The 12,093-nt window shown below is 64.4% G+C and overlaps 1 protein-coding gene across 1 annotated transcript in view; it reads right to left on the bottom strand.

Moving 5' to 3' along the window:
• NOTCH1 (notch receptor 1) overlaps nt 1–12,093 on the bottom strand; it is a 43,519-nt gene that overhangs the window by 18,013 nt on the left and 13,413 nt on the right. Inside the window, exons 3-13 of the mRNA XM_038548751.1 lie at nt 6,576–6,838; nt 5,805–6,143; nt 4,040–4,162; nt 3,374–3,607; nt 2,966–3,121; nt 2,586–2,771; nt 2,277–2,390; nt 1,371–1,484; nt 958–1,191; nt 758–868; nt 148–340 (exon numbers count right to left, since the gene is read on the bottom strand). Coding sequence (XP_038404679.1) covers nt 148–340; nt 758–868; nt 958–1,191; nt 1,371–1,484; nt 2,277–2,390; nt 2,586–2,771; nt 2,966–3,121; nt 3,374–3,607; nt 4,040–4,162; nt 5,805–6,143; nt 6,576–6,838 — 2,067 coding nt within the window. The remainder of the gene's footprint in view (nt 1–147; nt 341–757; nt 869–957; nt 1,192–1,370; nt 1,485–2,276; nt 2,391–2,585; nt 2,772–2,965; nt 3,122–3,373; nt 3,608–4,039; nt 4,163–5,804; nt 6,144–6,575; nt 6,839–12,093) is intronic.

The raw sequence follows: 12,093 nt of genomic DNA, 5'->3' as shown, positions 1-12,093 counted from the left end.
CCATGATGGCATGCAGCCCGGAGCTGCACTGTGCACATGCCAGGCCCTGATGAGGGCCCACATGGTCATCGGCCCACGAGCGGGCACCCACTGCAGCGTCTCCTGGGCCTGCCCCCCCGGCTACCCCCCCACAGCCCCAGCGCCTACCCGTTGAGGCTGTCCCGGCAAGCCCCATGGATGCAGGGGTTGCTGCTGCACTCGTTGACCTCGGACAGGCATGTGGGGCCATGGTAGCCCTCGGGGCAGCGGCACATGAAGCTATTGATGCCATCCTCGCACGTGCCCCCATGGTGGCAGGGGTTGCCTGCGCATTCGTCGATGTTCACATTGCACATGCTCCCTGTGGCCAGGGGCGGGGGGGGGTAGGGCAGAGCTCAGACACCCACGTCCTGGGGATGCCCCCAGAACTGGAGCTGCAGTGAGCAAGTCCTGGCCCCTGTGAGCCTCGGTGTCCCCACTGTGGAACTTGGGATGGCCACCCACCCCTCCCTGGGTCCTCCTGGGGCATAAACCCGGTCAGCAGGGACTTCAGCCGTGAACACAGCGCCACCCTGCCTAGTCCGGCAGCTCCAGGAACAGGGCCCATGTCATCCGGCTGCCCAGCTGGGCCTCTGGGGTGGACAGCGGTGGTTGGCAGACAGGGAACGTGTGCCTAGGGGCTTGAGGACGCCCATCCTGGTGCCGGTCAGAGTCCCAGGGCTCCCGTGCCCTCTGCTGCAAGAGGCTGCCCCTGGTCTGCGGGGCCCTGGCCGCTCACCTGTGTAGCCCGGCTCGCACGCACACTCGTAACCGTCGATCCTATCCAGGCACGTGCCTGACTCACAGGGGCTGCTGGCACAGTCGTCCAGGTTTGTCTCACAGTTGGGTCCTGGCAGGGGCAGCACTGTGATCAGTTCTGGTGCCCCGACCCCATGCCCCGACATCCCCCTACCCCCAGCCCAGGCCCCCCCTGGGCACCTGTGGTCCCCTTGAGGCAGGAGCAGAGGTAGGCATTGTCACGGTCCTGGCAGGTGCCACCGTGGCGGCAGGGCTGGCTGTGGCACTCATTAATGTTGCTCTCACAGTGGTGGCCCGTGTAGCCCGGCTGGCACAGGCAGGTGAAGGTGGCCACCCCATCCTTGCACACCCCGTAGTGGCAGGGGTCGGGGTCACATTCATCAATGTCCACCTCGCAGTGGAGGCCCGTGTAGCCTACAGGGTAGGGGCCCAGGGCGTCAGTGCAATTCCCGGAATGCCACCTGCCAGACCTGGCGCTCTCGTCCTCCCCCAAAGGGGAGGACCGGCAGGTGCCTTTCCTCAGGGATGCTGCCCCCCACACTCCGTGCTCAGGCTCTGCAAGCCCGCCCACCCTCCTCCCACAGGCCACTTACCTTCTGTGCACATGCAGCTGTAGGTGTTGGGCCCATCCAGGCACTTGGCACCGTTCTTACAGGGCGTGCTCGCACACTCATCCACGTCATACTGACATAGATGCCCGGTGAAGCCTGTGGCCAGGAAAGGGGTGGTAGTCAGATGCAGTGGGTGCCAGGAGGCCCCCTGGACAAGCCCCAGCTGGACCAGAGCAAGGGGTTCCTGGGAGGGGTTCCCCAGAGCCTGCCCTGGCCAGGGCTCAGAAGACATTCTGATCTCTCCTCTTGCCCCCTTCCTGCCTCCTCTGAGGGGACCCCGGCTGCTGTGGGCACAACCATGTCAGGCTGCAATGAACTCCCCCTCAGTGTCCTGGGATGGCCGACTGACACCTTGCAGACTCAGCCTCTGACCTGCAAACCCTCTTGGGGCTCAGTGCCCCCGGACCTACACCCCTCCTGCCCTGAGCTCCTCAAGCCCCCCTGACCATCAGGTTCACTGAGGGCCAGTGAAGGTGGGGAGTGCAGGCCAGCTGACTCCTTCCCGGCACTGCCTCCGAGAGCCAGGCTGGCACCTCCCCTCAAAGCCCCTCAGGGAGGACAGGGCTGCTCCCAGAGTGTACTCACCCTTAGGGGAACCCACAGCAAGGAGGATTTCTGGGGTCCCCTGGCCCCCAGAGAGATGGAGGCTGGTACACCCTGCCTAGCCTGGCCCAGCCCTTTCATTCCCAAAGTGAAGTCCTTGCAGCCCGGCCCCAGGGCAGTGGCCTGGCACCCCCGCCCCAGGACAGTAGGGAGGGGCTCCTACAGGACAAGGCCCGGCCTGAGTGGAGCCCCCCCCCCCCGCAAGCAGGGCGTCAGAGCTCCTGGTCCACCTCCCCTGAGGGATGGTGGGGACTTGGTGGCAGCCATGCAGGGGATGGGCCTCACCCGTGGGGCACTCGCACAGAAATTCATTGATTTTGTCCAGGCAGCGGCCATTCTGGAGACAAGGGCTGCTGGCACACTCATCCGTGTTGACTTCACAGTGTACGCCCTCGTAGCCTGGTGGGGGGGGGGGGGTGAAGGGGCACAGTGGTCCATGAATGGCCTCAGGGAGCTGCGGAGCCAGCATCCCCACACGTGTTCTTCTGCTGTGTACCCGGCAGCATGGGGCTTGGTGGCCAGGCAGGCCCCGGGCTGCTCTCCGGGCCTCTGTGGAGGCCAGGCACTGCAGGGCCTCAGGCAGGCTCCACTCACCAGGCATGCAGATACACTGGAACTCCCCGATCTGGTCCAAGCAGGTGGCATCATTCTGACATGGGTTTGAGATGCACTCATTGACATCAATTTCACAGCGGGGGCCAGTGTAGCCCTGCAGACACTGGCATTCAAAGGAGCCCAGCGTGTTGATGCACTTGCCTGCATGCTCACAGGGGTTGGCACCTGGCGGGGGACAGGAGTACACAGCTCCAGTGAGAGGCTGCTTCAGATGCCCTGAGCTCCGGACTATTCTGGGGCATGCAGCCTACCCTGCCCTGAATCGGGCTGGGAACACCCTTCCAGCAGCCTCCACCCCCTTGGGCCAGGAACACCTGTCCAGCAGCTGTCCCCCCGCCGCACATCCCAGCCCGACGCACCCAGAGAGCACTCATCCACGTCCTGGCTGCAGGCTGGCCCCGTGTAGCCTGACGGGCAGGTGCAGATGGCTTTGCCATTGACAGGGTTAGTGTCACAGTTAGAGCCCTCATTGCAAGGGTTGCTGATGCAGGCGTCGTTCAAGTGGCAGAGCAGACCTGGGCGGGGTGGCAGCAGTCAGCAAGGTCCCCTCCCCGGCCCGGGCAGGACAGGCCTCCCACAGTCACACTGCTGAGCAGCCCCAATCAGGCCCACAACACCCAGGTCATTCCAAGAGGGTATAACCAGCGGGCCTGCCCTAGGCATACCCCTGGCCTTCATCCTTCCAGAAGGGCCCCTCTCGGGCCATCTCAGGGGGCCCTACTCCCTGACGCCTGGAACAGCCCTGCCCCCTCCAGCTTGGCACTCACCCGTGCGGCCGTGGGGACACTCGCAGTAGAAGGAGGCCACACGGTCGTGACATGTGGCACCATGGAAGCAGGCGGCGCTGGCACAATCGTCGATGTTCTCACTGCAGTCCTCACCAGTCCAGCCATTGACGCACACGCAGTTGTAGCCGCCATGCGTATTGTGGCAGGTCCCACCGTTCTGGCAGGCGTTGGGCATCAGCTGACACTCGTCCACGTCCTCAGTACAGTACTGACCTATGGGCACCGAGACCATCAGGCTGGGCGAATGCCGCCAGGCCCTTGACCACAATGTGCAGGGCCCACCTCCACCAGGAAGCCTTCCCCGGTGGACTCTTCCACCTGCCACCAGCCTGAGTCACTGCTCTGCTGTGGGCACGCTTGTCTGCTATCCCTGGACGTGAGCCTCCAGCTTGGCCCTAACCCAGGAGACCCAACCACAGGGCCAGCCAGGGCCACCCGGGGCCAGGCTACAGATGGCCCACGATGAAGAGCTGGTGCCATGTCGGTGTGGCCACTGGGGTGGGGGCCTCAGACCCTGGCTCTGGCCAGGGACTACCCCAGGTCACGCCATCCTTCCTGGCCTAGACCGGGCTCATGGGCCCCTGTCCACATGCGGGTGGTGGGACTAGTGGGGGGTGCCCCCGGCCGGTGCCCCAGCACGTGCACCTGTCCACTCTGGAGGGCAGCGGCAGTTGTAAGTATTCACGCCGTCCACACAGGCACCTCCATTCTTGCAGTTGTTTCCAGGACAGTCGTCAATGTTCTCCTCACAGTTCTGGCCGGTAAAGCCTGCGGCGGGAGGAGCCCAGGGCCTGGTCAACAGGTGGGTCCACTTTGCCATCGCCCTGGCTGGACCACAGCACCCTGCTCTGGGCAGGGTGCTGCCCCTCCATGGCCTGCCCCGGGAGGCGCACTGGCTGGGGGGCCAGGTCCTGTTCCCCTTCTTGGCGACTGCCCTGGGGTTGGTGGGGGGGGGGCTCCAGGCAGAGGATGGCAGGTGGCAGTAGACATGTGGCCCCCAGATTCCTGGGGACAGAGGTGTGGCGTCCCACTTTCCTCCCAGCTGGGGCCGACCTCTTCATATCGCCTCCACGCCAGTCAGCTATTAACCTGCTCAACTCCCACTGGTTCAATCATCAACCAAGGAAGGTGCGTCAGAAACAGCCCAAACCCTTAGCTGCCTACTAATTAACACCCCTCCTGCGGTGCCTTTGAACCCCTTTCTTGCCCTGGGAGAACCAATCCCCTCCCTCGGGCTCCCCACCCCACCAGTACCCCAGGGCCAAAACAGGAGGCCCGGAAGCGCCAAAGTGCAAAGTGGACAGGGTTTTGCAGGGAGCACCCCAAACAGAAGCCCAGGACCCGAAGTCTGAGTTCTGACTCCCACGCACACTGTGGTGGGCCTGGAGTGCTGCTTCTCCGCACTCCCCATGCCTCGAGAGGCTCTCCTGTGGGGCGGGGGGGGGGAGCGGCACACGAGCTCCACGCATGGGGTATCCTTTGGAGGGTGCCCCACACCCCATGTCCTGAGCCCTCTTGAGCAACATGGCTGGATGGAAGGTTCCAGGCCTGAGGTCACCGGGCTGGCAAAAAAGGCACGTGAACCCAGAACCCAGGGCTGGGCCTGGCAAGCAGGCTCATTAGCTCTCAGCCAGCAGCACCGGGGTAGTCGGGTGGCAAGGAGAACACCCAGTGCCCCCCAGGAAATGCACGCACATGGCATCTGCATACAAAGGCAGCTGATGTGGTGACAAGGCCCCAGGCTCTGTGGCCAGCAGGCACATAGGACACTTCCCCTTTGCTGGGGCCGGGACATAGGCAGCTGGGGCAGTCCCTCCAGGGTCAGCTGGGCCCTGTACACCCAGTGTCCAAACCCCAGCACCCCCAGATCCTGCTCCTCCCCTGCCCCCAGGCCCCCCTGACCACCAGGGCATGCAGCTGACAGACTATGAGGTTTTTAAGCCTCCCATCTCACATCCCTGAGAGCCAAGCCATGGGGGTGGGGGTACAGGGATGTGCCAGCTCCGGCCCCAGCAAGACCAAAGGCCCAAGGCAACACAGCAAGCATCCAGGCAGCTGTAGTGAGTCTCACAACCAGCACATGGTTTCCGGGGAATTCAAGATGAGGGAGCTCTTCCCCGCTTCCCCAGGAGGCTCAAAGAGGGCAGGGGTGCCTGGGGGTGGAGGGAGCCCCAGGGAGGGTTGCAGGGTCCCCAGGTCCTGGGCATAAGGGAGATCCTGCCTCCTGGCAGATGTGGGATGACCAGCGACGGGGGTGACACCTAGACCCTATGCAAGCTTCCTCCTAACCCCACCAGACCTGCCCCTGCTCCACACCCGGGGCTGCCTGCTGGAATGCACCCCCCTCCCTGTGCCCTGGGGTCTCCCTTGGGGCCTGCCACCGGCAGCGGGAGGCACAGTGGGACCATACCTGGCAGGCAGGCGCACTCATGGGTGGTGTCCCCCGTGGGGCGGCAGGTGCCCCCGTTCTGGCAGGGGGAGGGGCTGCAGGGCACATAGGGCAGCTCACAGTGCGGGCCGGTGTGGGTGGCACGGCAGGTGCAGCGGTAGGAGCCCACCTCGTTGTGACAGGTGCCCCCATTCTGGCAGAGCCCGGGGCTCTGGCTGCACTCGTTCACATCCTGCCGGCAGGTGGGACCATGGAAGCCGGGTGGGCAGCCGCAGATGTATGAGGCCTCAAAGGGCAGGCACTGGCCGCCGTTGGCACAGGGGTTGGAGGCGCACGGGTCAGCCTGTTGGCATGTCTTCCCTGGTGGGCGAGGGGCAGTGAGGAGGTCACACAGGCCATCTGGATCCCCGTGGCCAGCCCTCCCCCAGCACCCAGGGGCAGCTTCCAGGCACCATGGAGGTGCCAGCCTGGCTCGGACCTAACAGCACCGTCCCTTTAGTCCCCAGGACCCCACGGCAGGACGTGGCCATCTCTCTGTGGACCAGGACCAAGGCTCCCAGGATACATGGCTGGTGGGGGGGAGGCGGCCTCGAGACTTGACCCCTCCAGAGCCCAGCCCCCCATGTCAGAGCTCCTGATGGAGGGACAGGGAGGAGTGGGGGCCCTGGAGCAGGACAACTTCTGGGGCTGGAGAGGGGCATGGGGACCCTAGGGTAGCGATCACCCACCCCCACAGCCTTGCCCAGATGCATAGACAGACCAGGGTCTGTGAGTGCCCGCTGCCACCCTCACCTGACCAGCCCGGGGGGCAGCGGCACTTGTACTCAGTGAGTGTGAGCAGGTCACAGGTGCCACCGTTGCGGCAGGGGGTGGAGAGGCAGGCGTTGTCCCGGGGCGTCAGGCAGAGCGGCCCAGAGAAGCCCAGGCGGCAGGTGCAGGCATAGTCTACCAGGCCACCGCGGTCCACCGTGTGGCACGTCCCAGCGTTCTTGCAGGGGGCGCTGAGGCAGGGATTGGGTGCCTGGCATCGCTGGCCCACGAAGGCCCCGCTGCAGCTGTTGACAGAAGCCAGGGTGGTTACTCACACCAGTTCCCCCACCAACGACCCCCCTCACCCAGCACAGGCATGGGCCGGGGTCATAGCTCCCTGGGGAGTGCTTGCAGCCATCGGGCCCCACCCCACCCTGGGCACAGCTGGCCTGGGCTGGGGGGTCCTCGGGGAGCTGTGATGGGAGCCAGACGGATGTGGTGGTTGCACAACACCATGACAGTGCCAAATGCCACCGCGCTATAATGCTTTAAAGTGGTTAATTTTACCTTCAATGAATTTCACCTCAATAATAAAAAAAAAAAATGTTAATTGGGGCAATGGGCTGGCCTTCAAAGCCCTGGTGAGCGTGTGTGAGCACCTCGGCGAGCCACCAAGAAGGGGCCACACAGGCCGTTCCCGCCATTCCCAGGGAAGAAGAGCTCGAGGCTCTTTTGTTTGGGGGGCTTGTCTGCTTTCCCTCCCTGCTCTCGCTTCTATAACCAACATGCCTTATTTGGGTAATAAAAGAGCTTCCAGCTTTTCTGCTTTCAGCATGGATGCTACCGCAAACACACAGAGGGCTGCAGACAGAGCTGACCAGTGCCGCTTCCTTTCTGATGTGGAATTCTTTCTGCTGGGTGTGTGTGTGTGTGTGTGTGTGTGTGTGTGTGTGTGTGTGTGTGATCCCACGGGAATACCGCCCCGGACACAGTTGGCGCCCCCTCCCCCCACACTCTGCGCCCAGACACGGTCAGCCACCCTCGGGATCAAGTCTTCACAAGGCCCAGGCGACGTGAGCCCAGAGCAGACATCCATTTCACAGCAAGATAATCAAGATGTGGGGAAGAGCATCCTTCCGGAATTCTTGGTGAGCTGCCCCGGGCGGGGGAGGGGGGGATGGCAAGGGAAGATGAAGGCCACCAGGTCTGTGCCCTGCCCCAAACACACTGCCCAGGCTCCAACAGGAGCAGATGAACCAGGAGGGGCGGGCATCTCATGGCTTCCTTGCAGTAACGGGACTCAGGCATGCCACCCCCCACCCTGCCCTCCCCCAGCCACCTGTTGGCCCCACTTCTGGAGCCCAGGCCAAAACGTGCCCACCAAGGTCATCCGGTGGCATTGCCTGGAAGGCGAAGCTCATTGAAGGCTCTGGGACCAGCCAGGCATTGTTCTTCCCAGGGGCGAAGCCTCTGAGGCATAACGTGCCCCCAGCCCGCCCCCAGCCCGCCCCCGCCTCCGTGGCCTGGGAAGGCAGCCCTGACGCTACACCCACAGCTCTGGGCACCAGGGAGGCGGGGGCTGAGAGGGAGCCTCAGGGCCCCAGATGAGGAGGGAAGGGCTCTCCTGAGCATGGAAACATCCCACCTTCCAGAGCCCAGGCAAGAAGGGGCTGCCCAGGGGTGCTGGGGACCCCCACCCTCAGCAGAAGGCAGCCTGCCGGTCCTCATGTCCTCACAGCCTCCCCTCCCGCCTGCCCCAGGGGCTAGAACCACACCTGCAGGGGTGGGGTCTCGGGGTCTCAGCAACTGGGCAGTGCACCCGCCCCCCCCCCCCACCTGCCCCCAAGGCCTGGGATGCATCTGTCTCCTGCAGGTTTTCAGAGGTGGCGGCAACACTTGGGGAAGGCAGACGAGGATGACGCAAAGTGACCACCCTGATCCACCGCCTGCTGCCAGGAGCCCACAGCCCCAGACCAAGTGGCTGAAGGAAAACCCGATGCCTGGGGCAGATGGGGCCCCAGGGAGGCAGCTGTCCTGGGGAAGCGGGCCGCGGGGCATGGGCTCTGGCAGGGGTGAGGGTCTCCCGCACTGCATGACTCAGGGAGGGTGGCCCTGGGCTCCAGTTACAGACAGCCTGGTCCCGGCCTAAGCAGCACAGGGAGCCAGGGAGAAGCGGCAGGGGGATGGGGGGGGCACCAGGCAGCACCTCCCCCAACCCATCAATGCCACCCATTGTCAGGCGGGAGCTGGCCACCGCTCCCACTTGGAGAAAAGGCTCTTTTTTCTTTCCCAGCCACTAACCGAGTGGCCTGGAGGTGGGTGCTGGATAGGGGGCGCTTGGTCATCAAACAGGGCGGCAGCCTGCCTTGTCTACTCCGCACCCCGACTCTCAGCCCTGCTGGCTTTGGGGGAGGGAAGCCTCCGTGGTCCCTGGGGGGTGTCCCTGGGTCCCCTCGACCCTAGACTGATCCTTGTCAGGGTGTTGGGCATCCCCCGATGGGCCGGAAAGCTCAGCCTGGATGCATACCCCAAGGCCTCCAGCCATGGGGCGGTGTCCCGGTGAATGGGCCCCTGCTCTCTGGTCACCCCTGCTCCCAGGCAGGGCTCCCGCAGGAAGACTTCGGGACAACCCACCTGGACGGGTCACATCCTAGCCAATGGGGCTGGGTTAGGCCGGCCAGCGAGGGAAAACATGCCAATAAATCAGGCGTCGTTGGTAGTGTGGACAAAGGCTGCCCAGGGAGCAGGTGCGCCTGTGGCCGGGGACGCGGGCGGCAGCTGCTCCCAGCCGGGCGCGGCGGGCCGCCAACCAGGGCGGGTGGGGCAGGAGCCAGGAGGCTCCTCCGTGGGGGGAAGCGGCCTCTGAGAAGGCCCATTGTCTTCCCCACTCCTGCCCAGGCCGGGCAGACACCAGCGTGAAGGCATGCTGCCCAGCCCGGGCTGGCTCCATCCACCACTGGCACCCCAGCTCCAGGCCAGGCAGGGCCACGAGGGGAGGAGCAGCCCCTGGAGGCGGGACAGTGGAGGCAGATGCTGTGTGGAGAGAGCGTAGGGTGCGAGGTACAACACCAGACCAGGACTCGGCCGGGAGCCTGAGCCAAGAGGAAGCACTGAGCCAGGCACGGGGTCTGGGACTGGAGGCCAGTGGAGCACCTCTGGGCCAGTTCTGGAAGCCGTCCTTCCCCCACAGTGGGGTCCCCCCAGGTCCTGGAGGCCGTCCCTCCCCAACCAAGGGACTCCCCCCAGATCCTGGAGGCTGTCCTCTTACCCACCCCCCAGCTCCTGGAGGCCATACTTCCCCCACTGTGGGTACCCCCCCAGCTGCTGGAGACCATCCTTATCCTTCCCCCACATGGACCCCCCCTCCCCAGCTCCGGGAAGCTTCCAGCCCAACCACCTCTCTCCTCTGCAGCCATGCACACCTTGCACACCTCCATCCCCACCCGTAGCATTAGCACTTTCCGGAACGATGGACTCCTGCAGCCCCCTCTGCCCACGCAGCAGACTTCCCTGGGAGGACTGATAGGTCAGGGAGGCCCCTTCTTGGACCTGGCCAGTCAGGCCTCCAGGCCTGCCTCAGGGGGCAGTGTAGCACTGGTGGGGATGGGCACCAGGCCTGGCAGAGGACACTGAACCCAATGCCTGCCGTGGAGGTCAGAGACTTCCCAGAGGGGCCCCCACTGACCCGAACAATACTTCCCGCTGACCTGCACCCCCCTCCTGGCCGGGGTGTGGAGAGCCCCCTACAGCACTCAGGGTTCCTCCCAGAAGCCAGCCAGCACCTGCGCCTCAAGACCTGCCCTCTCTCCCTCCCATCCATCCGTTGGGTTGGCCCATGCTGGCCTCAACAGGTGAGTGACAGGTCGGGTGGGGGCTCCGGGAGGGGGGCAGCTTCTGGCAGACACCCCACCCTGCCCAGCTGACAAGCGCCAAATGGTTGATGGGGCCTGTTGTCACCGGCCTGAGCGGGCACACTTTGTTCCTCAGTATTTCCACAGTGGGGCTCAGGGCTCCGCCCCCCAGCGTCCTCTCCCCGCCCAGCGCCCTCCCCTCCCCCCCAGCGCCACTCCATAGAAATGCAACTCCAGAAAGCATCCGGAGGCAGATGTTGCTGTGACCTTTCACCCGGGACTAATTCTAAATTGTGCTGTTTTCCTAAGCCAAGCGGCCATCTGCCAGCCCTGGGGGACGGACTGGGCCTGGGACAGGACACAACAGCTTCCCAGCCCCAAACTAGGAGAGAGAAGGGGTGGGAGCAGCCAGGGGTGCTGAGTGGGCTCTGCCCTCAAGGAGTCTGTGGCCCCAGGGTGAACACGGGGTGAGCACAGGGCCTGTGCCTTTGGCCAGCTGGGGGGGGGGGGGCGGGGCGGAATTACGTGGAACCCTGTCTGCGAGAGGAGCCCGAGAGCCCCCAGCAGAGGCCTTTCTGGGGCATAGCTGAAATGCAGTCCCATCAGAGGAGGGATTCCCCATCCCACTCTGCCCGCCTGGGCCTCAGTTTCCCCTGAGTGTAGCAGGCTGGCCCCTCAGAGGGCCCTAGTGCATGTCACCCGGCGACCCAACCATTAGGGCAGAGGGGATTCACTGTTGCCAGCGCTGGATTTGTTTCATGCGTGATTTACCGCATCCCTGGGAATGTGTTTATTGAAGCTGCTCAGTTACATGTTTAAGGAAAACTGTGGAGACCCAGGACAACCCTGCACAGGAGGACCCACCCTGCCAGGACAGGAACATGGCAGCAGTGCTCGTGTGCAGGGCCAGGCAGGGGGTGGGAGGCCTCCAAAGGTGCCTCCTGATGCAGTGAGGGACAGCCTTCCCCACCCCACCGGGCAGCCTGAACCCCGGCTCCTTGCTGTAAGGACCCATCTGTATGTAATCAGACCTCCCCTCCTTCACCAAGTCGACCTGTCCCCAGCAGAACGACCCCTGGTATAGCAGGGAAGGCCTGCTCCCCACCCATCTTCCTGCCACCATGGCCACCACAGCTGCATCCTGGCAGCAGAATGGTTACCCCAGAGCAGCACAAGGGGGTTAATTCCTCACCAGACCCTTGCCCCCAAGCTGCCTGCCCTCAGGGAGGCCTGGGCAGGGCCTGGGGGGTCCTGCCTGCCACCCTAGACACTCCCTAGTCCCCACAGGGCCCTGGCTCTGCCGGCAGCAGTGTGCCTGCCTAGAAGCCCCCTCCCCACATCCCCCTGCTGCCACCTGAGCCTTCTGCCCAGGAAGGGGTCTGGGGCCCTGCTGTGTGGGGGCCAACCAACTCAACGATCTGATCCTGGAGTCTACTGGTGACAATGGGTGGGGAGCACGCTGGCTCCTGCCCCTCCCAGAGCCCCATCCTGTGATGCTCAGCAAAGGCCCACCAAGGCCCATCGCTTTCCACCCAAACCATGGACACGGGTCACAAAGCTAGGGCCCACCCATCCCGGGCAGCTTGGCCAGGAGTTTGCGAGCGCCTCCTGGCCTGGGGAGAAAATAACCTCCCATGTCCCCACCCACCTAAATGGGGTCACCTGTGGACTGGCGGGAGTGGGGGGGTGGCTCTTGGCCACATGGGCAG

This window comes from Canis lupus, chromosome 9 (assembly GCF_011100685.1).
Source record: "Canis lupus familiaris isolate Mischka breed German Shepherd chromosome 9, alternate assembly UU_Cfam_GSD_1.0, whole genome shotgun sequence".
Lineage (NCBI taxonomy): Eukaryota > Metazoa > Chordata > Mammalia > Carnivora > Canidae > Canis > Canis lupus.
Note: the sequence above shows the minus strand (reverse complement) of the source record. Positions and strands in the feature narration are given on the sequence as shown.